The 25,794-nt window shown below is 43.0% G+C and overlaps 1 protein-coding gene across 2 annotated transcripts; it reads right to left on the bottom strand.

Moving 5' to 3' along the window:
• Positions 1-295: 295 nt before the first annotated feature.
• On the bottom strand, positions 296-25,784 carry HAO2 (hydroxyacid oxidase 2). Of its 2 annotated transcripts, XM_062192067.1 has the most exons (8): positions 25,695-25,784; positions 11,993-12,131; positions 9,098-9,249; positions 7,149-7,432; positions 5,700-5,909; positions 2,021-2,179; positions 1,615-1,684; positions 296-583 (listed from the first exon to the last, which is right to left on the bottom strand). In XM_062192067.1, exons 2-8 carry the CDS (start codon positions 12,121-12,123, stop codon positions 528-530), a joined length of 1,062 nt encoding a protein of 353 aa, XP_062048051.1. In that variant the 5' UTR covers positions 12,124-12,131; positions 25,695-25,784; the 3' UTR covers positions 296-527. The 2 variants fall into 2 exon arrangements, with proteins under 2 accessions (XP_062048051.1, XP_062048052.1); XM_062192068.1 differs by lacking the exon at positions 1,615-1,684.
• Positions 25,785-25,794: the final 10 nt, after the last annotated feature.

The raw sequence follows: 25,794 nt of genomic DNA, 5'->3' as shown, positions 1-25,794 counted from the left end.
GGCTAGGTAATATAATCCCCATGGTATCTAGACCAGGACAAGGAAGCAGAGACTGAAATTCAGAGACAAAATTAGTCAGCAGCAGCCCTGCCTATCAAACCCATGTCTCTATTGATCCAAAGCCCATGTCCTTAGGGGTATGATTTCCCTCATTATCTATGGATAAGAATGTGATTTTTTTTGGCAAATGTTTTCTGTGTATGGCTCTTCTGGCCAGAGTGTAAAGTTCTATCGCTATTTTGCAGCTATACATGTATAGGACATTCAGAAAAATACAACCCACTAGGCATTTCAGTCATGGCTATTCTGCCATTTTAAGATCTTTATTTCAGAGGAGGACTTTAAGCAGTGAGGCAAAGAAGGGCATTGGACATTTGAAAACAAAGGACTTGGAAACACAGGGGATGGCAGGTTTTGGGGTACAGGGCATGAGCTGTTGGAAAGGATGGGGCCCAGGCAGGACAGCGCTGTACCCCATGGCATGAATCTGACTTCCTGTTGTGCAGTCTCATTATTAGCATTTCCTCTTACAATCTGGAGAACTGAATCAGGTCCTGACTGATCTCAGTGACTGACCGGCAACCTGAAAGAACAATGAAGTTATAGCTCATTTCTCTAGAACACTAGTAACCCAATGCATCATGGGTATGGGATAATCCACTGGGAACAGACTTGACTTCTTTGTCTTCCCTGATACAGTATTACACATACAGAATGAATAACGCAATTCTGATTGCATCAGGAGTTATTTTATGAGCCTGTGTCAATGATGTCTTAACAGTATGTCAAAATGTCAGGGAAACCTTATTTTAGATTTTTTATCAACTCCTTTCTGCAATAAATACCCTTGACATTTAACTCAGTTCTGATAAGGCTCAGGGATATAGGATGTATCTGCAAGGCCAGGGGTGGAGGGGAGAAGAAGGGAAGGGGGAAGAAGATTCAGGATTCATGTTAAGAGATAGATGAATCAATATTCCCTGTGAAACTGCCCTCCAAAGGAAACTCTGTCAAAGCTTTTAATTAGCATGCAAAAATGAGAACTCTAGATGAGATTAGACACAGATTGAAGAGAACAACTCCAGATAAGAAACAGAGAAAGGAGAAAGAGGAGCCAGCATGAGTGCGGCTGGCAGTGAGACGTCCCTGGTTTTGGAAAGGCGGAAAGAATTTAACCTCAAAGCTCTTCCTTTGTCCTCAGTGTATGCCCCTTCACCTCTGCAAACAGAACTTTAGCAAAATGTATTACAAGAATATAAATAATAAGAGGATCTTTTCCTGCAAATAGAAATGCAGGGAAGGGTTGGGTTTCACGTCTGGGTTGATTGGAGGGGATGGGAGCAGCAGCTATGGCAGCATGGTAGACTGCTTTTGAGCAGAAGCAGGAGTTCAGAGCCAGAGCGTCTCCCTGGAACTGTCGTTGATCTTGACGAAAGCTCTGGGTTCCCTCTGGGCAGATGATGGTGCTTGATCTTTGTCTAGCACCAGTCGTCCCTAATCCATCTTCTGGTCAGCTGCCAAGCTAGGAAGGGGTTAGCGAGAGGAAGGGCTGCTGCTTCGTCCTTTAGGCTTTCTCCTTCAGGTTCCAAATCAGGAGAAAAATAAAAAACTTACCTGTTAGGGCCATGGAGGTGTGGAACTCATTTTTTAAAATGTTCAGAACTTCCTCGACACCATGTTCGCCCTGTTCCCAAGACCAGGGGGAGGAGGAGACAAAAAGAGCCATCAGGGAGCATTCTGAGCCTCCACTGAGTACAAGTTCCAGCTGCAGTCAGAGCCGTGGGGAGGAAGAGGTAGCCATGAAATTAGAGTCAGGTGGGAAATAAGGGGCCTGAAGGAGAAGAGGACAGGGCTGGGAGCGGCTGCAGGTGCACTTCCTGCCTCAGAGGAAGTGCGGGCTTGCTGTGGAGTAGTCTTCAGGATCAGGCACCTGCAGGAAGCTCAGCGGGAGTGGACGCCACAGGAAAGTGTGGACAAGAACGAGAAGCTCTGATCTCTGTCCTGGCATTTCTGCTCTCACCTTGTAGGCGAGACCCCACAGGATGGGTCTCCCGAGGAAAACGCACTTGGCCCCAAGGGCCAGAGCCTTCAGCACGTCGTTGCCGGTTCGGACCCCACCATCCAGGTACACTTCAGTTTTTCCTTTCACAGCAGCCACCACTTCTGTCAAAGCATCAATCTGAAAAGCAGACATGGCACGTGGCATTGACTCTGAAGGGGCAGTGGGACAGGTGCGCTCTGAATGCGGATTAGGAATGGGTCGTGCCCTTTACAACGCCTTCCCTCCCCGTGCTCTGGCAGCTGGTGCTTATCTGCCAGGGCTACAGCTGCAGCCCCTCCTGAGGCCCTGGGCCTTTCCACAGGTTCTTCCTCCAGTCATTTTATGCCTCCCCTGGAATCCATCTTCTCCCTGAATCACTTGTTTAATCCTCTACAGATTGAAAGAAATGCCCGGTTCCTCCTCACATGTTAAAGCAGACTTTTATTTGAAAGGTAGAATGAGAGAGAGAGAGAGAGAGAGAGAGAGAGAGAGAGAGAGAGAGATGGAGAGATATTCCATCTGTTGGTTCACTCCCCAAATGGCTGCAACAGCCAGGGCTCAGCCAGGCTGAAGCCAGAAGCCAGGAGCTTCCTCGGGGTCTTGCATGTGGGTGCAGGGACCCAAGCACTTGGGCCATTTGCTTCTGTTTTCCCAGGTACATTAGCAGGGAGCTGGATTGGGAGTGGAGCAGCCAGGACTGGAACCTATGACCATAAGGGATGCTGGTACTGCAAGTGGTGGCTTTACCTACTTTGCCACAGCACTGGCCCCTAAAGCAGGTATTTTCCACTTACGATGTGCACATTAGCATTCTTCTCTGTAAAGAACATTGTGACTGTGGATTTTCTGCTACTGTCTTTGTTTCTTGGGTGGCAGAACTAGAAATCTAGGTCTCTGTTGCTAAGGCAGTAATTCTTTACAACTGAACATGTATGCTGGGCCATGGTGAGTCTCTACATTGTAGTCTGCCTTAGGACTCCTGGGACTACTCAGCTTCTCAGTACCTTTCAAACAACTTGTCCCTCTCTCCCTTATAGTTCATGTGAGAAATGGGTTACGAATGTAGCAGCAACATTGTGATCTTTAAGCCTTGGGAAGACAAAACAAAAATTTCTCTTTGTTCCTTATCTTGCTTCTTTAAGTCCAAGTGCACAGGCCAATTGTCCTTGAAGACTCAAGGTGCCCCAGGCCAAGTCATGCTCTGGGACACCTCCAAGCCTGTAGGGAGAGGGACAGCGGGTCCCTTAGGTGCTTGAGGGGGAGGGTCCTTGGAGAGGGAGTTCTGGAACTGTCTGTGCTTTTCCGAGAAGGGCTTCTGTTGCTGATGGAATCCATCCAATGTCTATCTGATTGAGATTCTTCAGTGAAAAGTAAGCAAAGCAAGAAAGCAGGGAAAAAAGACTTTTGAACTTTCACTTACAGGTGGAGGGAGCAATTCCATATGTTTTGGACTTGAATGTAATCACCGGAGAGAATGCCAGTCCTAATGGGATTTCTTAGTCCCAGTATAGTATTATTTGGAATTGTTCTACGATGTTATGAGAAAAGAAATAAATATATTTGTAGAGACTCTTCCAGACATGAAATTGACATTACTGTCCAAACCAGAATAGGAAGTGAATTTCAGCCTAGGGTGTAGTCTGGCTTTGGAGCTAATTTTTAATAGGGCAGGACCATCAGTAGAGTCTTTGGGGACAACTGCTGAGTCATCCTTTCCTTAGTTTTCACTTGTTTAAGTTATCTACTGGAGAGGGAGGGGAGGGAAGGGAAGGGGATGTGTTGGGAGAACGGGGTGGGGGGCATCTGTCTGCTTCTTCACTCCCCAAATGCCCACAACAGCCAGGGCTGGACCAGGCGGCCTGGAACTCTGTCTGGGTCTCCCAGGACAATGTCAGATATGGAACCTCATAAAAAGTTAGAGAGTTTTATCCCTCATAGGGCTGGTACCAGCCCGAAGGGAGGAGTGAGACACTTACTTAAGGAATGAAATTTAAGAGGGAGCCCCCCCAAAAAAACTCAGATACATGATATTTGAATGCAAGATTTCAAATAATCAAAGAACAAGTTTTGACCTGTGAACTGAAGGTTTGCTTTTATAAATTAGGTTTTACTGGAGTCAGACTCAGAATTAAAGTGAGTTGAGCACGACAGGGTTTTATGAGTACAGGATTGGATCCTGTCTCCATTTAAAATTTTGGAACTTGACTCACCATGGATTTGGGGGCATTAGTTTTGAATTTTTACATAGTGGAACACAATATTACTTATCTTACTAAGTTTTTTGATGCTTTCTTAAATTTTGAGCTCCAGATAGATACTTCACCAATCTGACACTAAGCACTGTCTTCAGATGACCTTGGGTTTGGATGTTCAACTGAAATTTTTCTTACAGAAGTAATTGAGAAGGTGTTAAAGATTTTAGCTTTAATGATGGTTGCTGGTGCATTGTTTCAAATAGTGAAAGAACGGAAGCAACACAGATGTTCTACAATAGGAGATGGGTTATATCCATTGTTCATCCACACTGAACAGCATTAAAAATAGGAGGGGCAAGTATATCAAAACCAAAAGAAGCTCTTAATACATTGCTGAGGGAAAAGAAGTGATAAAATGTTATAATGCTTTTTAAGCAGTTATATTTTCATTAAGAATGCAGCTATTGATGACAACAGTTACCAAAATATTGACATTATTATTAGTTGATGTTTCTAAAATATTAGCATTATCAATTGTTATCAAAATATTGACATTGTCAAAATATTGACATTGTTAGCAATAGTTACCAAAATATTGACATAAAATGTTGACATTAGTGTTAGTGATGGAATTTTGGATGATTTTCATTTTTTTTTCTTTCTGCTTATTTATAGTTAATGATTTATCTTCAGGGGACATGTTTAATTTACATAATAAAAGAATAAAATTTATGAAGAAAAAGTCTCATTTCCCTTTCTTAAAGCAAGTCAGACAGCAATAAAAGAACTTTTTGAAAAAACATAACATATATATCTCCATGAAGCTAAACCAAGAATTAATTTCCATTTGAAGAATATTTCCCTGCCTTCCTCTTCCTCCAAACTTCATCAATAATGAACATAAATTCATGAGTTAGAAAAAAAATTACAAGTGGTCATAGATTTTAGTGAAGCATTCATTGGGGGGACATTTTCCAGGTTTATTTACTGTGCAACATGGTTATTTATTAGTTTAAGTGAAGTAATATTCCCTCAAGGGATGTAGCAGATGGCGAAATGTGAGTTTACAATTCATACAAGCTGAAAACTTCAAGCCAAACCCTTCTGACAGAAGGCAGGTGACCTCAGTACCTTTGCAACAGAAATGTTATCAGATTCCACCTAACAGCTTATTATCCTAGTAGATTTGGACAAGTTACTTGCTATTTCTAAACTCCACCATCCCCACCTGTGAAACAGGGATCATAATAGCCACCTTGCAGCACTGTCAAGAGAGTTACGGATAAGAAAATTGTGTAAAGAGTCTGCAAATACTAGGCCTCTGTTGATAACTAAAAGTCCTTAAAATTCAGTGCGTGTGGTAAAGGAGGAGGGGACTGTAGCAGCTTGCACAGGGTACTTGGATGTGGATGTGTGAATTCACAGCACTCACACACACATTCCTCCGGAGGTATCCTACTCACTGAAGCAGGCACTCCATCAAGCTGTCTCCCACCATGGTTGGAAACGATGATGCCGTGGACATTGTGCTTCACAGCTAACTCTGCATCCTCTTTTGTCAAAATCCCTTTAAGGATGATGGGCAATCGAGTTATGCTCTGAAACCATGAGAGGTCATTCCAACAGAATGATGCACTGATGGGAGACACTTGGTGATATGGTATTGAATTTCTCTGTGGAGAACAAAAAGAAAGTCTTGGTTATGAACTCCTATAGGACTGCTTGACTCTTTCCAAAGATGAGACACTTTTGGAAATCTGCCATTTATAAGTTTGAAAACAGTAGCACCAAATCCAACCATCTTCTCCCTTTTCTTACAGAATCTATTCAAAAGAATTTTTACTTCCATTGCTTATTGATTAACCATTGATCATGTCCCTGCTTCATAGTTATGATAAGGTATAGGGACATAATAGCAAATACAATGCAGCCTCTACTTCTTAAAAAACTCATAGTTTTTTGATGTAGATAAACAAAAGAATGTGTAGGTCACTTTGACATGTTACAGTTGATATGCACAGGATAATGAAAACTAAGCAATACTTGAATCATCTTAACTCAGATAATATGCAATAGTTACCACTGGCTCATCATGTGCATCCAATATCCATAAATCTCAGTGTGCCTCTGGTATCTGAGTTAAAGGTTCCAGAGCACCTCAAGGCCAATTTGTGGTGAGTGAGTAGTACTCAGACACTTGATTAGGTGTCAGAGCTACATACTGGCTGAAATAGCCATGATCACTATCTCCCCGTGGCCATGGGCTTTCAACCTTGCCATGGATTCCTCTCTCTTGGACACTCCATTCCCATCAGTTGCAGAATTTTAATGGGGGAAATACACTCTGTAGTCACCTAGCTTAAAAATCCAAGGATGGGTGCTTTAGCACCCTGGGGTTCCACGGATGAGTTCTAGGTGTGCAGAGATCTTGACTCATTTTTTAAGGTGGCAAAGGGTGGGAGCCCGGGCTGGCTAGACAGCTAGCCAGTTACCTTTCCTGTGAACAACTTTTTTAGACAATCAGTTGATCTACACGTGAAACCAAAATTATCAGTTTCTAAGTACGTCATAGTGTAGAAAATGTTGGGTGAATTTCTTGAGTGTGTTCTTCTATTCCATGCCAGCATCCTTTCCATGATTGTTCTATTGCTCAGCATCCAGGCCTGGCCAGAACACTTCTGGTGACAGATTGGGCAGCTCCCATGGTGAGAATGTCTGGTCTCCTGTTTTGCTTATCTGGAAACTCTGTGGAGCAGGAACCAGATTTTCTTTTTGAACTGCTGCTTCCCTGTGTCTGGTACAGCACAGTCATTCAATAAACACTGTTGACAGAAAATTGAGAGGAAAGAGGAAAGAAGGAAAGGAATTTGCCTTCTGTAAGGCTTGCCCATTGACTCTTCTGTCTTTCCTACCTCTTTAGTTGAATGAATACTGGTTTGCATTAGATTCATCCTCAGATTCAGTTGGTTTCGAATGTCCTGCCGCCTGTTGCCAAGTACAGGTACATCCACCGTGATCACCAGAGCTCTGAAACCAAGGGATTCTACCCTTTGGATCAGTTGTTTGTTGAGCTGCCGTTCTGGGTGCACATAGAGTTGGAACCATCGCAGGCCTCTGGGGGCAGTAGTGACAATGTCTTCTAGGCTACAGCTGGCATATGAGCTGGTGATGTAGCAGATGCCAGCTGCTTGTGCAGCTGCAAAGCAAATGACATGACTCCAGTTAGGGGGCAGAACCATTCTAGATGAGGTGAGAAGCCCTAGGGGTGTCAGGGGGACAGGGTCAGCCCTGTCACCTCCGGCCAGCTAGCCCTGTGTGTGAAGATGAAGCTTGACTTCATTCCACTTGGCAGGAATGGTGGGTAGTTCAGCCTGACAGTCCTAAGGGTGTCCTAGTCACCTCTGTGTATTCTGTTTTGTAGGCCCTGTAGCTCCTAATAAAATATTTCTAACTGGGGATGTATGCCATGTTACCCCCAGAATGATGTTCAGTGTCTTATGGCCTTCAGATGGGAAAGCGGGCTTCTTATGAACTCCTTAATGCAGAAGAACGAAATTAGAGATGACAGAAGATGAGAGAGTAGAATTCCAGTGCAGAAGCCTGAGCTCTGTAGTGGTAAAAAACATGATATCTGAAATGAGAGGAATGCTAGTTATATCACTTTGCTATGTGACCTTGAGTCTCTTTTTTTATCTGTAAAATGAGAGAACCAATAGTACCTTTCCTTTAGGTGTTATGAGATTAAATAAGGTACTAGACAAGGAAACATTCTTTAAATTGCAAAGTGATATGCTGCATGAACGCTACCGATAATGAGATTAAGGATCATGGTGGTGATGTTGACACCACTACTGCTGTTAAATAGTGTATTTCTAACTTCCCACAAATCATTTCAGTGGGTGTCTCTAACAGGTTAATTTCATGATCATGCCACAATCCCTGAGCAAAGAATTGGGCCTAGTCAAAAATTTATATTTTCAATTCCTCATTGGCATGGCCCATTGTTTTACCCTACCCCAAATCAGCACATTCAATGGTGAAATTTAGTAAACTGCTCACATTCATATAGGATAGTCTTGTGACAGCTGAGACAGATCTGATTCCTAGCCCCATCAAGAAGGATATCACTTTCAACCATAGAGTCCTTGGATTCATTGCCTCCTGCATCAGGGAGTTAAAGGAAAAGACCCCAGGAAAGCCCTGGGAAATGTACAAAACAAGATTGGACCTAAAGGAGTCACAGGAGTGCTATCAGCCCATGTCTTCTCCTGTGCTCTGATTATTGGTGGTAAGGGATTGTCAGAGAGAATGAAGGTTCCCAGGCAGTTTACAAGAAACTGGGTTAAACAAGAGGACCAAGTTGACGGCAGGGAAGGGAAGCAGAATACCTGGAGAACAGCAACTTCCAGAGCCTGGGGTTAGGACCTAAGGCCATGGTTCTCTCCCTATCCTGAAGTCAGATTTTCACCACTCAGCTCCCGCCCTGACCCCTAAGGGGCTGTAAAGAGCTCTACCTGTGGAGCCACAGTAACCACCCCTTTTCCCACAGGGAGTGTGAGCCAGAGTGCCCTGCCTCTTCTCCTGGGGATGCTTGAGGGGACTGCAGCCCCTCCTATTCAGCAGGAATCTTCCTCCCACTCTAGCAATTCTTCATTGTGGGACATGCTGCTTTCTCCATCTTGGGTGAAATGTTGCACAACATAGCTGGAAGCATTCCCTTTCCCACCTTCCTTAATTCCAACCGGATTGCTGTTCCCAAGGCCTTTCCTGAGCACGCCAGGCACTTTCTGCCACTGCTCTAAGGGAGGCCCCTTGCAGGCTTCTAGCCTCTGGCAGGGGCCTCATGGTGGCTGGTTCATACCTCGGGCCGTGCTCATCTCTCCATCAGGCCAGGCCAGGCAGTGGAAGCCTGTGGGTGCAATGCAGATGGGGGCGCTGATCTCCTCCCCTTGGATTGTGGTTCTGAGGTCCACCTCTGACACGTCTCTCAGGTACCGGGGACGCAGGCGAATCCTGTGCTGGACAGAAAAGAAATTTCCTGTTGGTGGGCTCCCTCTGTTTGGGGCTTGGACCTCCGAGTCCTGGTGCAGGTCTACAGCAGACCAGGTTCTGTGAAACCTTGGTGAGTTCACCTGGCTCTTGGAATGGGAAGCAGTGTGGGTCCAGCAGAAGGCTGACCTCCAGGAAGTTGCTGCTAACACCCGACTCCCCATGAACCTGCCCTTCCCTGATCCGCTAGTGCATGCATGGTGCACACCATTCTTTCTGCCTTGTTCATTCAGGTGTCTGAGTCTCTGAACTGTGCCTCCCTTTCCTGCATTTCAGCCCTTGGCCAGTTTGATGGAGTCCTCCTAAGAAAGTCTAAAAACGAAGAAAAAAATAGGTAGGAAGGAGTCCCAGCTCTTTTCTGCTCAGGTTAGAAACGATTCCCCAGGAAGTGAGAAAACCACTGAAAGCATAAATTCCAGGAGGGATTGTACCATCGCTGTTTGGATTTGCCTCAAATACTGCTTTAAAAATGATGAGGCGTTCACGGTAGTGGAGAGGAGAACCACACTTTTATGACAAATGAGTACCCAGCATCAGGGTCCCACAGCTTTTGTTTTTCCCAAAATATCATTATTTTTGTACACGAATAGGGACACTTTCTGGATATAGCAATTATGTAAATGAGATTAAGTTAGTCTTAATTACTTCCTCTGTGAAGCAGGAGTATGAATTCAAGTTTCCTAATTGTTTGGTGAAGATAAAAAAGAAAAATCATTTGAAGAGTCCGATCTAGTGCTGATTGAGTATCAATCTACAGAATGTAGTTCTCACTTGGATCTCCTTTTTCAGTTTTATCCATCACAAGAACAGAAACCTTTCCATACAGGACCAGATAGGAAGCATTTTAGGCCTTTGCAGGGCATACTGTCTCTGTCACTATTCAGCTCCATTGTCGCAGCACAAAAACAGCCTTTAACAACAGGCAAAGGCCGAGCATGGCTATGTTTCAATAAGACTTTATTTGTGGACACAGACATTTGAATGTCATATAATATGTATGTGTCACCAGTAATTATTTTTCATTTGATTTTATCCCTCAATCATTTAAATAATAATAATAAAAGTCATCTTTACTTGTGGACTATGTGAAGATGGGTGGTAAGCCAGACTCGGCCTGTGGGCTGCACTCACTGACCCATATACCTTCCCTACTTCTGAAATCCCGCATCTCCTTTGTGTCCATCTCCCATCATCTTTAAGACTTCTTGAATCTTCTTATTTCCCCCAAACCTTCATCCTCTCTCCTGTCTTGCATTTTCTCCTCTAGTCCAGGAGTTTGCAAACTTGGGAGACTACCTGGGTGACTGGTGCTCCTGGGACTCCTGTCCTGTCTTGCACATCGCAGTGCTGCTGGGATGCAGAAGGACTGTGACTCACTGCTAAATTCCTTTGCATCTATCCTCTCTCCAGCCCCCAGGCTTTGTCCCCAAAGAACAAACCAAAGAAATAATGAAAACACATTATTTACTTATCTATTATTTATTCCCCCCCCAAAGAATCCTTGTATCTCTATTTAAGAGATACAAACTTCATGCATTTCATAAGTACAAGTTTAGGAATATAGTGATTCTTCCCACCATACTCACCCTCTATCCCACTCTCCCACCCCTCCTCCTCTTCCTCCCTCTCCCATTCCCAGTCCTATTCTCCACTAAGATCCATTCTTGATTAACTTTATACACAGCTGACCAACGCTATACTAAGTAAAGAGTTCAACAATTTGCATAGCAACACCCCCCCCAAAAAAAAAACCACCAAAAAACAAAACAAAACAAAACCCTGCTCCTCAACAGTAAAGAAAAGGGCTAATCAAAGTCATTGCATCTTGAAGTTAATTTCACTTCTTTTTTTTTTTTTTTGGAAAGTTAATTAACTTTAACAAAGCACCCAAGAATGATACATTTTTTTGGAGCTCTTAGACGTGGTTATAACATAGTTCTTTAAGGACAGAAGGCCTGCAAGGGATGTTGGTGCATAGTGACTCCTGCTGTTAATTTAACAATTAACACTCTTATGTATGATGTCAGTGATCACCCGAAGCACTGGACATGAGCTACTTAGGCTGTTGAAGCCTCTTGAATCCACAAACTCTGTCAGTATTTAGACAAACCATAAGCAAAGTGGAAGTTCTATCCTCCCTTGGGAAGAAAGTACTTCCTTCTTTGATAACCACTTCTTACTACTGGGCTCTCACCCACAGAAATCCTTCATGTAGGACATTTTTTGCCTCAGTCTCTTGGCTTTCCATGCCTGAAAAGCTCTTGTAGGCTTTTCAGCCAGATCAGAATGCCTTAAGGGCTGATTCTGAGGTCAGAGTGCTATTTAAAGTGGTTGTTATTCTATGAGTCTGCTGTGTGGGCTTCTTCCAATGTTGGAGCACTCAGTCCTTTTTAATTCTATCTATAATGGGACTGACACTGTGGTGTAGCAGGTAAAGCTGCCACCTGCAATGTTGGTATCCCATTTGGGCATCAGTTCAAGTCCTGGCTGCTCCACTTTTGATCTTTCTTTCTGCTATGGCCTGGGTAAGCAGTAGAAGATGGCTGAAGCACTTGGGCCCTTGCCCTCATGTGGCCATTTGGGGAGCAAACCAGCAGATGGAACACATTTCTCTCCATCTCACCCTCTCTCTGTCTATAAACCTGCTTCTCAAATAAATAAATCCTTAAAATTAAAAAAAGAAAAGAAAAGACATAGAAGACCAAACTTTTTAAATGCAGCCACGTTGTCATCCCGTGTGATGCCTTCATCAGCTCCTCCTTCAATATAATCCCACGATGACTTAGACAGCCGCTCTCGTGCATGTGCCTCGAAGTCTGTCAAACATGCCAAGGGCATTTCTGCACCTTCATAGGAATAAGCAAAACCAAACAAAACCAGTAAGAGCACTTCAGTGTAGAGGAGAGGGTAAAGATGGAGCTATAGTATGAATTTGTTTAGATTCAATACTGATCCTTCTGCATTTTTTATTTTAGTGGAGTTACCACCACAGGCACTGATCCTAAGTCAGAGAGCACACTGCTGCTTTCTCCCAACTTCCTTCCAAGGTCATGATTATTTAGTCTTTTATGTACCTTTTATATCTGGCCCCTGCATCCCACATACTACCTCAGATCTAGTGAGACCCAAGCATCTCTTAAAAGATTATCACAGGAAGTTCTTATTTCTGTCTCTTGCATCTAGGTTCACACTCCATGTTGTCTCCCTCCAGTTTCCTGGATCTGTCTACAACACAAGCCTGACTATGTCTCTTGGCTTTCAGAGTGCTCATAATAAGGCATCACAACTTTTAACACCTGCTCCTAAATGCCTCACCAGCTTTGTTTCTTGGTGGCTCTTCCACTAACTTGTCATTGGAGTCATTATCTGGGAAAATTGGGCTCAACCATTACTAGTGTTTGTGAGTTCCAGGAACCTCTGGATATCTGATTTTCCTGGGACTGTGGCTACTGTGCAGGAGGCAGTTGACTTTTTGTGAGTCTTTGGCTGGGTGTTTGAACACATTGCTTAATGCCATCAGGAGGCCAAAGCATCACCATCTACATAATTACTATTTCTTGCTAATTTTGAGACCAAGAAAATGGCATGTGTCACTTCCACTTATTCCCATCCACAAACTGAACCTCAGTCACCTGGGATGTGGCATTCCTACTTCTGAAAGAGGAATGAAGGCTGAATTTTTCCCTGATCAAAGGTAATGAATAGAGTACATGAAATATAATGCATTGAAGTGAAGTAGACATTTTGACAATCAATGATGGTTTATAGCCTTGTTTCTTTCATTGAGGAGCAGTATTTTATTTTACTTTATTTTGTTTTCTCTACATACTGTTTGTTGAACTCTTTTACTTAGGATAGCATTAACTAAATGAACATTAAATGTGCTAAAAAAATCACTGTAAAAATTAAGAGTGGGAATATGAGAGGGAAGGGGAGGAAGGGTTGGAGCATGGGTGAGAAGAAGGGTGGGGGCAAGTGCCACTATTTTCCTGTAATGATAAAAAGGAAATATATGAAACTTGTATAACTTAAATAATATTTATATTTAAAGAAATTTTCTTTCATTTTAAAGGAATTTATTAATAAATTAGATTCTTAGGCCACAGTAAATATATGATAATTAATACAACACAGTTCTCATGTTAATGTGATATTAACACAGAGAATAGATTCAATGTAGTTCACAGATATAATTCTAAGAATGTAATGATATTTTCCCTCCTTCTTTCTTTCCTCCCTCCCTGTCCCTCCATCCTCTCTCCATCTTTCCCTCTCCCTGTTCTTTTCAGCTTTGAAATAAGATATTTTTAATTTGCATTGTAGTCAAAGGCTTAATGCTCCACCAAATAAAGAGTCCAGCAAGTAAAAAGTGTAAAGATTATAGTTCATTGGAGATATAGGAAAGTGCTATAAACAATATTCAAATAGAAAGATGACCATTTCACTCATATACAGTAAATTTTAAAATAATCACAGATCATTAAAGCTGGAGTAATATATCATTTTTTAAAAAGTTTTCTACTGCACTGTTGATGGCTCAAAACTGGGGGCAAGGAGGGCCTGTTGAAAATGTGGAGGCAGAGTGTTTATCACTTTGGCAGTTATCACACTCTCAGTTATGTTGACAATAGAACTTCATTCTATTGTTCATTCTCTGGGATGCTCAATGTCCCGTGCAAGGAACAACTACTACCTTCCCACAAAGTTATTACCTATTAAGCACCAGTTCTGCCAAAATACTTTTTGTAGAAAGCATGGATGTTGGTCCTAGAACTGTCTCTGACTGCCTCTGCCATTTTGTTCAAGTCATTTAAAAGCCTTCTAGGCCTCAGTTTACCCAACAGGAAACTGAGCTAGAGCATATTGTTTAACTATTTTAATACCATTTCAATTACTTCATATGCAACATTTTCAACTTTCTATCTTATATACCTACATGTGTGAATAAGCCTTGTTATTCTGTAACTTTTTTAAGGCATTAACTAAATACTGCAATTAGTTCTTTAACCCACCAAGTATTAAGGAAACACCCTGTAAAATGTCTTTTCCTATATTCAGTGAAAAGCAAACACAGTATATAACAATGAAAGACTATCAGGGGGCTGGTACTGTGGTGTAGCAGGTAAAGCCGCTGCCTTCAGGGCTGGCATCGCATATGGGAGCTGGTTTGAGTCCCAGCTGCTCCGCTTCCCTGTCCAGCTCTTGGTTATGGCCTAGGAAAGCAGTGGAAGATGGCCCAAGTCCTTGGGCCACTGCACCCTTATGGGAGACCTGAAGGAAACTCCAGGCTCCTGGCTTCGGATGGGTGTAGCTCCGGCCATTGCAGCCAGTTGGGGAGTAGGCCAGAGGATTGAAGACCTCTATTTGTGTCTGCCTCTCCTTCTCTCTCTGTGTAGCCCTGACTTTCAAATAAATAAATAAATCTTTTAAAAAAATAAAATAAATAGGGGCTGGCGCTGTGGCTTGGTTAATCCTCTGCCTGTGGCACCAGCATCCCATATGGGCGCCGGGTTCTAGTCCTGGTTGCTTCTCTTCCAGTCCAGCTCTCTGTTGTGGCCCAGGGAGGCAGTGGAGGATGGCCCAAGTGCTTGGGCCCCTGCACCTGCAAGGGAGACCAGGAGGAAGCAGCTGGCTCCTGGCTTCAAATCAGTGCAGCTCCGGCTGTTGCAGCCATTTGGGGAGTGAACCAAAGGAAGGAAGACCTTTCTGTCTCTCTCTCACTGTCTATAACTCTACCTGTCAAATAAAAAGAAAATTAAAAATAAAAAACAAAAATTATATTGGGGCTGTTCTCAAGGAATTTAAAACTCAATAGAAAGGATGAAAAGAATTGGTTGAATTTCTCTGACTTTCAAATAAATAAATAAATATTTTTTTAAAAGAAGAGTATCATAAAATCCATGAGAGTGTGTTGTTTCTCTAAAGCCTTCAGACGCCTGAAATGCATGGAGGCAGGATTGGTGAAATAAGAAGACTGAAATGCGTGACCCTAGCCTTGAATCAAAGAAGCACTGACTGACCCAGAAAAATTAAAACAACAAAATACATGGGGTAATCCATATGGGAGATTCCTCGTTCTGAATCAATATTAGTAAATTAGGCAGGTAAAGGTCCAAGACAAATAGGCAAAAAGGGGAAGGCCACAGATTTTACAGGTTCCTGAAAAGGAAACCTTTCTTGCGTAAACTAAGGGTTTTCCACATCATATGCAAAATTCAAAACTCTGTAAGCTTGAATGTTGGCTGTACAATTCACTTCAGGATTTTCACCAACTTCTGGCATGTAAGATTGTTTATTTGGTTCACTTCTTCACTTCAGCCTGTTTTCAGCTTCATTAAAACCCAGCCCAGGTTGGAGTGAGGAGGTATTTCAAAGTGGAAACACCCTTCTTTCATTTGTGAAAGAGCAGCTTAACAGTGTAGTGCTCTCTGCCTGCAGGGCTACTTGAATCAAAATCTCCATGGATGAGTTCAGGCAAAAAGCTGGCCCACATTGCATATAGCCAAAGAATAAAAAACAAGGCCTACTTGCCATGGAAGCCCCAAGTCCAAGAAGGCTTACACATCATGTTCATTAATTCCATAGGAACACCCTGAAAGTCTGATTGGGAAAGTCATTTTCTTTGCCTTTGGAGGGACCCATGGTGGTCGCTGGGCCAGCAATCCACACATATATCATTGTTAAACATTGGTTTGACAAAGATAAAAAAAAAAGTTTGACAAAAATATATTTGCAACAATAGTGATATCCACAGGCTTTTCTTTCTCTCTCTTTTTTTCTTTTTAAATTTTAACTCCCACATACGAGGGAGTTGAAATTTTGTGTGGTGTAGGGGAGGGGATGTCACCAGTAAATTTCTCAGATGGGAGCTGTAGCTACAGAAATGCGGAAGAAACTGGCTGAATAGATCACATCACATAAAGCTAAGTCATGAGAGAGGATTTTAGAAGGGAAGGCAGGGAAACCAGAAGTTCAAAGATTCTTCCAACTTCTGGGTGGTTAGCAGCTGTGTGAAAATTAGCCAAAGGCTATGAGTAGAAACTTGAATGGCTTTTAAGTCACCAACTGGGGGAACAGGATGGATTCCAGGAACCAGGGTTTCAACCAGGGATGGGATAGCTCCTCTAGTTTACAAGGAGAGCAAAGAGTCCACATGTAATGTGGAGTGTTGCTTGTCATTTTTCTTTTTTATTGATTTTAATTAATTTATTTGAAAGGCAGAGTTAGAGAGAGAGAGAGAGATTTTCCATCTGCTAGTTCACTGCCCCAGATGGCCACAAAGGCTGTGGCTGGGCCAGGCCAAAGCCAGGAGCCAGGAGCTTCTTCTGGATCTCCCACCTGGGTGCAGACACCCAAGACCTTGGGCCATATTCGTCTGCTTTTCCCAGGCCATTAGCAGGGAGCTGGATTGAAAGTGGAGCAGCTGGGACTTGAACCAGAGCCCATGTGGGATGGCAGCATTGCAGGCTGCAGCTTAACCCCCAATACCACAATGCCTGCTGGTGATGCATATCTTGGCTGGGGTAGGAATGGGACAGAGGTGGCCTGAGAGCTTCTGGAGCTAAGCCAAAATCGAGCCAAGTCACACAGAGAATTAGCACACATTGCCTTCTTAAGGAGCTAAGTAGGAAGAAGTCATATGATGCAAAACAGAGCCCCTCGGATGTGTAGTGTGTTTTGGATGGACCTGAGGAGGAGGAGGAGGAGGAGGAGGAGGAGGAGGAGGAGGAGGAATTTGGAACACAATCCCAGAGCTGTTTACAGGCAGCCTCATCACGGAGGAGCGGGGAGCTATTGAGCACAGAGCTGGATCTGACAAAGTACAGCAGTTATATCTAACTTAGCACATTCCCACTTGGCCCTGTGAGAGGTCATAAACTTTAGTCAATGAATTAATCATCACATTTATTAAATTATATTGCAAAAATTATGTATAACTCTGTGTACATAAAAGAGTTAATACAGCGGGTCTGAGGATACTATTCTTTGAAAGGCCTGTTTGCAAGATTGGACCTTGGGAACTTGGATTTGAGTGGGGTTTCCAGTATTCCCTGATAAGAATGACTCACTCTATCTTAACTTTGCACAAACAATGCAGTTTTTGCTGAACATCTGCTATCCCTCTGGGAGTCTAGAATTTTGGTAGAGGGAGACAAGGGGTGACTTTATGTCCAGCTCTCAACGTAAACCTCTGGGCCATGAGTCTCAGTGAGTTTCCTTGGTAGATAATAGAAGAGGCGTGTTCTCACATCTTGGTGCTGTGAGAATTAAGTGCAGGCTGCATGAGTCCACTGGACTCCCAGAAGCTTATACTTGGCTTCCTCCAAATTTTGTATCATGAGTCTTTTCCCTTTGCCAGCTTGGTGTTGTATCCTTTCACCACAAGAAGTCATAGCCTTGGCTGGCACTGCGGCTCAATAAGCTAATCCTTCACCTGCGGCGCTGGCACACCGAGTTCTAGTCCCGGTCGGGGCACCGGATTCTGTCCCGGTTGCTCCTCTTCCAGGCCAGCTCTCTGCTATGGCCCGGGAGTGCAGTGGAGGATGGCCCAAGTCCTTGGGCCCTGCACCCGCATGGGAGACCAGGAGAAGCACCTGGCTCCTGGCTTCAGTTCAGCGCGGTGTGCTGACCACAGTGTGCTGGCCACAGTGGCCATTGGAGGGTGAACCAACAGCAAAGGAAGACCTTTCTCTCTATCTCTCTCTCTCTCACTGTCCACTCTGCCTGTCAAAAAAAAAAAAAAAGTCATAGCCTCAACTGTGTGCTGAGTCCTGTGATTCCTCCTAATGAGCCATGAGCCCCGTACTCCCAACACACTCTATATCCCCAGGCATTAGGATAGCACATGACACTGAGATGTTGTTTATAAATTCAACATTCCTGCATCAGTCATCTGTCTGTCTGCCTTATTGGATGAGAACTCTCTGCCAGGTTTCAAATCCTGATATCTCAACAAATCTACATATCCTATACAGCATATATATATAGAAATGCTCTTCTACAGATTTCTGGCATAGAAACTATATGAAGGGGCAGGTACTGTGGTACAGTGGGTGAAGTCACCGCCTGCAGTGCCAGCATCCTATATGGGCATGGGTTCAAGTCCTGGCTGCTCCACTTCTGAACCAGCTCCCTGCTAATATACCTGGGAAATCAGTGGAAGATGGCCCAACTCCTTAGGCCCCTGCACTCACATGGGAGATGTGAATGAAACTCCTGGCTCCTGGCTTTGGCCTGGCCAAGCCCTGGCTGTTGCAAGCATTTGGAGAGTGAACCAGCAGATGGAAGACTTCTCTCTCTCCACCTCTGCCTCTCCCTCTCTCTAACTTCACCTTTCAAATAAATAAATAAATCTTAAAAAAAAGAAATTATGTGAAGCTTATGTCTGGTATGACAGAAGTGGCTCAGACTTACTCAGAATAACTTGCCTAGAATAGTGAGAATTATGCAACAAAGCTACTTGGAAATAACCATATGGCTTTATATAACAAACCCTTTATATAACCTTAGCACTCTAATATAGAACAAACATAATTGTATCACATTTCTATATATCTTCTAGTTTTTCCTTAGCCTCTCTTCTATCTACTAGTTCCTCTCAATTTCCTTGTGAAGCAGGCAGAGAAAGTCTTATTCTCTCCATTGTTCATTGAAGAGAAGGCCTAGGAATGAGAAAATTGTGAAAGATGAGATAGTTAAGTTATTATACGGGAGGGCTCTTGAATTGAGTTTCCTGGTATCCTTTGATTGATTGATTGATTGATTGATTTTTTACAGGCAGAGTGGACAGTGAGAGAGAGACAGAGGGAAAGGTCTTCCTTTCATGGAAAGCCAAGAACTCTGGAAAAAAAGAAGAAGAAGAAGAAGAAGACCTAAATGAAGGATCTCAGCGAGTGTGATCCCAGTGGAAAGAATGGGGCCATCAAGGTAGGAGGTGCCTTTCTCTGAAGGGAGAAGAGAACTTCCACTTTGACTATGACCCTGTCGGAATAAGATCGAAGTTGGCGAACACTAAAGGCTTCCATAGCCTCGGCAACTCATGAATAGAGCCTAGGGAGATTACTGACGCCATAAACAAGAGTGTCAAATTGTTAAATCAACATCAAGAGTCACTGTGTACTTATGTCTCATGTGAGATCTATCCTTAATGGGTTGTCCAATGTGAAGTAATGCTATAGCTAGTACTGAAACAGTATTTTTACACTTCGTGTTTACGTGTGGGTGCAAACTGATGAAATCTTTACTTAGTATATACTGAATCGATCTTCTGTATATAAAGATAATTGAAAATGAAAAAAAAACTTGATGTTAAATTGGAAATTACATAGAAAATTAATCAATTTTTTAAAAAAATATCATGTAGGATCTCTGTCATTAATGTGCTGTACAATGTTATTTAATGCTATAACTAGTACTCCAACAGTATTTTTTCACTTTGTGTTGCTATGTGAGGGCAAACTGTTGAAATCTTTTATATACTAAACTGATTTTCTGTATATAAAGAGAATTGAAAATGAATCTTGATGTGAATGGAAGGGGAGAGGGAGCGGGAAAGGGGAGGGTTGCGGGTGGGAGGGAAGTTATGGGGGAGAAGCCATTGTAATCCATAAGCTGTACTTTAGAAATTTATATTCATTAAATAAAAGATAAAAAAAAAAAGAAAGGTCTTCCTTTGCCGTTGGTTAGCCCCCAGTGGCTGCTGTGGCCGGCGCACGGCGCTGACCCGAAGGCAGGAGCCAGGTGCTTATCCTGGTCTCCCATGGGGTGCAGGGCCCAAGCACTTGGGCCATCCTCCACTGCACTCCCGGGCCATAGCAGAGAGCTGGCCTGGAAGAGGGGCAACCGGGACAGAATCTGGCGCCCTGACTGGGACTAGAACCCGGTGTGCCGGCGCCGCTAGACAGAGGATTAGGCTATTGAGCCGCAGCGCCAGCTCCTGGTATCCTTTGAACACAGATATTCTCCACGTTCAATTTCATAGAAAAGAGCAAAAGATTTGGTACACATTAATGACATGTTATATTAAATTTAAAAGAACTATGTATGGTTAAAAGTACAGTTATATAAAGCTTAGTGGGGTATCCAATGCGTTATTTTTATTAGAGGGTCAATATAAGACTCAGAGTAGAAGAGAAGGATGACTTTTTGTTCAAAGCTCCCCCCCAATTTGGGTGAGAAGAATTTAGCACAATATCTTTTTGTATATTTCAGTTTGATCCACACCATACTTGAAGCCACCTGAAAATAAAAGGTGCATTCAAGTTATCTAGTGGTTTTCTTCTATTTCCATTTTTCTTTACAATTTTTCTTTATATTTATTTATTTGAAAAACAGAGAGAGAGAAAGAAAGAGAAAGAGATTCCATCACTGTTCACTCCCCAAATGTCTATAACAACCTAGACACAGGCCAGGCCAAGCAGGGGCCTGTACTTCAATCTCAGTCTCCTACACTGGAGCAGTACCCAAGTTGTTGCACCATTATCTGCTGCCTCCCAGGATACACATTTGCAGGATGCTGAACTCAAAAGAGGAACTGGGGCGCTCAGACTCCAACCCAGGTATTCTGATAGGAGATGCAGGTGTTCCAGGCAGCATCTTAACCACTCTGCTAGGTGCTCACCCTATATTCCCATTTTATTTTATCTCTATGACAATATTTTTCTCCTGTCTCTTCTGCTCCAATTGCCCTAGAGGAGGAGACAGAGATAAAATAATGAAACTCTATTTTACGCTGTTCAAGTGCTAGATATTGTTCTAAAAACTTCAGCTCTTTTAACCTCATTAGACTTTTTGCTATTTAAAATTCCGGACTAACATCTAACACTTGTATATTTCCATGGGGTACAATGCAGTACCTCTCTGCATACAGACAGCATAAACCAATCAAGCCTGACAACCAGCCTGTCATTCTTGTTATCCTTACCTTGTGTTTGGAGCCTTCCAACTAACCAGTCTATAACACACTACTGTGCATTGTAGTCACAGCTCTCGTCCCTTGGTTAAAAATGGTGAGATACACCACTAGTACTAGAACAACAACAACAACAACAAATACTAAAAAGGATAAAGTATTACATTGTACATCTAAATTCAGGACAAGAGCTGATCAGTTCATTGTTTCTTATAGTGTCCATTTTATACTTTGTGTTTCTGTGTGGGTACAAACTGATGAGGTCTTTACTAATTATATACTGAATTGATCTTCTGTATATAAAGAGAATTGGAAATGAAAAAAAACAACCTGGTGTTAAATTGGAAATGGCATAGAAAATTAATTAATTAAAAAAATATTATGTAGGATCTCTGTCTTTAATGTGCTGTACATTGTTATTTAATGCTATAATTAGTACTACAATGGTAGTTTTTTCACTTTATGTTGCTATATGGGGGCAAACTGTTGAAATCTTTACCTAATATATACTAAACTGATCTTCTGTATATAAAGAGAATTGAAAATGAATCTTTATGTGAATGGAAGGGGAGAGGGAGCGGGAAAGGGGAGGGTTGCGGGCGGGAGGGAAGTTACGGGAGGGGGGAAGCCATTGTAACCCATAAGCTGTACTTTGGAAATTTATATTCATTAAATAAAAGTTTAATAAATGAAAAAAAAATGGTGAGATACAATTGGCACACCAGTGACAAGGAGGTGAAAATCTAAGAGCAAGGCTATTCAGAAGAACCTGTTGCTCACAATCCAGAGCCCAAATTCTCTCCTCTGACCCAGGAGGGAAAGGGAAGGGCACAGACTAGAGCTGGTAGGCACTTTGAGGAAGACTTTGCTTTCTCCAATATCGCAATCCAAGTTGATTCAGTTAGTGTCAATAAGGTGATGTTTTCCTCTGAAGATTTCCTGTTTGTCATATGATTCATGTTGGTGTCATGGTAGGAACTCTCTGGGTTATCAGAGCATATGCTTGTATGGAAAACTGCCTACCCATTCTGCAGGCAGTCTTGGGGTAAAATCTCACAGTGGGCTGTGGAAAATAAGGAGTAAACAAGTCTGCTTCTCCTGACTCCTTTAGGCTGCACCTGCTTGGTGCCACAGGGTGGTGTCCTTCAAGTTCTTCTGGCCTGGGTTCCCTAGGAACTTATGCCAAGTTTCCCAACAGAATGGCAGAGATAACATCCAAGGCTACACTTTCGGGGCCTGGATTGACAGGTGGAACTCTTTAAGGTTGGCTGAAAACACTTTATTCACTGTATGTTGCTGACTTCCCTAGCCTCAAGGAATGTGGATACAAAGGGTAGAGGCATCACCGTAGCAACTGACCATGTCCAGGGAGAGCCTGGAGCAAGTATAGGCTTTCCCAGCAACAGGAATGGTGGCAGAGGGAGAAGAAGCCCAGTGTAAGCCCACAAGTGACAGTGGTGCCAGGTCCAGGAACGGCTGAGGCACATGAGCCTCCAGAGCCACCCCAATGTAAGGGGAAAGGACTCCAAGTAACAGGTTTAAGCCACAGAGTAAACATGGGACCAGCCTGTTCCTAGCCCAGGAGTGGCCTGAGGATCCAAGGATCCTGTCTGAATGGGAGTGAGGGAGAAAGGGGGCCAAGGTGGGGTCTGGCAGGTTCAGTTGTTCACATAATTGCAGTTTATGTCTGCATAGGATCAGTGAGTAAAAGACTCAGGCCCTTTCCAAAGCTATTATGGCCAGGTTTGTCTTATTCTCTTGTGTGTAATAACAATCTCTCTTCTTCAGCCCACCAGCCCCTCAACCACTCTCATGGGCCTGTTTTCTTTCCCAGAAAGGATTCTTTCCCTCTTGATCTGTGGACATGTCCACACATCCCAAGGAACATAACATTGCCTCAGGTCTGCCCCCTTGGTTGTGATGGGGGCATGACTCCTATCTCTGTTTCCCTCTTGGAACTTTAGGGGTTGCTGAAAGAGTTCTTGAGGTTTGGGGTGCAGGTACATTTGCATCAGGGACCTGCTCATCCTGGAGCTCCATAACCTAAGTAGGCCATTAGCTACCTCCCTAGGCCATAACAACCAGAAATGCTGCCTGTCTGGGACTGGAAGGCAATTAGAACAGTTGCACTTGTTGGAGCTGAGAGGGACCTTGGAGAGATGGAGAGAGAAGCATGAGTTCCACAGCAGAAATTCAAAAATGAACGCTGGCCTCCAGCATCTACATTCGGTGTTCTCTCTGTATTACATGACTCTTGCTGAGTAACCTGACAGCACAACCTCGAATTGGTCCCTCCTGACTTGAGAGTTAGCTTTGCAGCATAGACCGAAAATTTCTGGTGACTCAACTCACTCACACCAGGTTTCATTGTCCCCACTCTTCTGATCCTGCTTAGCCAGTATCGCCCAAGGGGGCTGCTCTTGACATTGTAAGCACAGAATAAACGCTTGCTTCGTCACATTGGTGGAGTAGTGTTTGCAGCAATGGAAGGCAGCCTGCTTCAGGGAGAAGGTCTTCAGGGAGATCTTTATGACGAGAAAAGAAGCAAACTGCTTCTCTATGGGCCTCAGTTTGCTTGTTTGAAACACCAAAGTATTTTGTCTGTTTCATTTGAATCCACAGTAGATTTGAAGCCACCAGAAATCAGATGGAGCTGAGCTACATCTCTAGGTCCTCTTAATCCATTTCGCTTGACCATAAATACAAAGATTTCTGATTGCAGTAACATTCCAGCGCAGTAGAACTTCATCCTGAGAAAGCGGAGAGCAGGGAGCCAGCCCGTCCTTTCAGGCTTCTCTGTGAGCCCTGAAGAGCTGGGCGTTCACTGGCTGCTCCTGTGCTGCCACCTACAGCTTCCTTGGGGAACTGTTTGACTACCGTTGTACCATTCCCTTTGTAGGAGTGTGTGGATCTGAAGCAGAGCCACTGGGACTTGGAGTTGCACTCTGCTATGGGATAGAGGGGATGCCAAGCAGTAGCTTAACTGGGTTCAGCCTGACCCGGGCCTGGATCTTGGCAGCTGTTTGGGTGTAAACCATCAGATGAGAGATCTCTGTTTCTGTCTCTCCTTCTCTCTTGGTCACAGCCTTCCAAATAAATAAACCTTAAAACGGGAGAAAGAAAGAGAGAGAGAGAGAGAGAGAGAGAGAGAAAGTTCTCTCACACCACCTCTTTTTTTTTTTTTGATGTGTTATATTTTTATTTTAATTCAACTCAAAATATTCTCTAGTGATTTTTTTTTTCTTTGAACCAGAGGTTATTTAAAAAGAAATTGCCTAACTTCTAAATATTTGGGGATTTTCCAGATATCTTCCTGTTATTGACATCTAATTTAACTCTATTATAGGATATCTAACTTAATTATTTTCTTTCCCAAAGAAACCTTTTATTTAAGGAATACAAACTTCATGCATTTCATAAATACAACTTCAGGAATATAGTGATTCTTCCCACCATACCTGCCCTCCCACTCACAGTCACACCCCTCTTCCTCCTCCCTCTCTTATTCCCAGTCTTAACTTTTACTAAGATTTATTTTCAATTAACTTTATACTAAGTATAATTGGGAATATTCCAATTGCCTCTCAAATAATATTCCATAGATGATGTCCGCTTCTTCTATTCTAGTTAAGTCCAAATTCTCTTTTATCTCTAAGAATCAAAGGTTCTTATAAATTGAACAATACCAGTGAGTGAAGAGTGAAGGATTTGCGAGTTTTGCTTCCTGTTAGGAGGTAGATCTTAAAAAGGCATTTCTCCTTTGATCTTATTTTCACATTCTCTATTCTGTACAATGGTTCTATTGTTTATACCAATACTACCTTGTCTTGATCACTGCTCTAGGGTAGTGCTTCCCAACTGGATCTATAGATTCAACGTGACTCAGTCACAATCCCAGGAGACTCTTGTTTGAAGGAATTTTTACTAAGAAGCTTTTTCTCCAAATAAACTGCAGCAGTCCAATTGTTTGAGAAATATTAACTTCTTTGCTCTTTAGAAGCTGCAGCCCTGCCACTGTTTTCCTCTCCCTGTGACCAGGGAGCATTGGTCAAAGTACTAAACACAATTTTCAAATACAGGATTTTGCCTTTTAGATTTTCAGAATCCTTTCTAGTGAACACATTTTGACCCATTTCTCCCTCCTAAGCATACTCAGAAATATGAGCAGGACTCTTCAAACAATTCATGTTTATCTTTTCATTCTATCCGTCCATGAACATTTTGAAGTCTGCTGACATTCCTCTGGCTGGTTCCATGACTTAACTTCACTAGACCGCACTGTCTGTGGTCTTTCTGACACCAAATATTTCTTTGCCAGTGCCTGAGTGTCCCCTGCTGCTGGTCTCTATGTGACCCCTCTTTGCCAATGTTCTCACCTGTAAACTCACACTCAGCTCCCATAATGCCTTGCTCAGTCTCAAGTTTCTCTCTTCTCCCTTGTCTACTGCTCTGTCTCCTTGCCCAGCCCCAGGCACCCAGAAGACACCCAACAACAAACCTGAATCTAACGTCTTCAGGCGTCTACAGACAGCTCCTTAAAGGCCTGGGTCGCTGCTGGATGGGCTAGGAAACAGCAGGTGACTACTCAGAGCTTAGGA

The sequence above is a fragment of the Lepus europaeus genome, chromosome 5 (assembly GCF_033115175.1).
Source record: "Lepus europaeus isolate LE1 chromosome 5, mLepTim1.pri, whole genome shotgun sequence".
NCBI classification, from domain to species: Eukaryota; Metazoa; Chordata; class Mammalia; order Lagomorpha; family Leporidae; genus Lepus; species Lepus europaeus.
Note: the sequence above shows the minus strand (reverse complement) of the source record. Positions and strands in the feature narration are given on the sequence as shown.

Bases quoted from the DNA above. Each gene is read 5' to 3' on its own strand.
- HAO2 (XM_062192067.1), bottom strand. From the start codon at position 12,123: ATGCCCTTGGCATGTTTGACAGACTTCGAGGCACATGCACGAGAGCGG. The intron at 2,180-5,699 runs GTGAGTAGGATA...TCTGCTTTTCAG, and splicing joins TTGATGGAGTGCCTGCTTCA to ATTGATGCTTTGACAGAAGT. The intron at 584-1,614 runs GTAAGTTTTTTA...TTGTTCTTTCAG, and splicing joins CACCTCCATGGCCCTAACAG to GTTGCCGGTCAGTCACTGAG.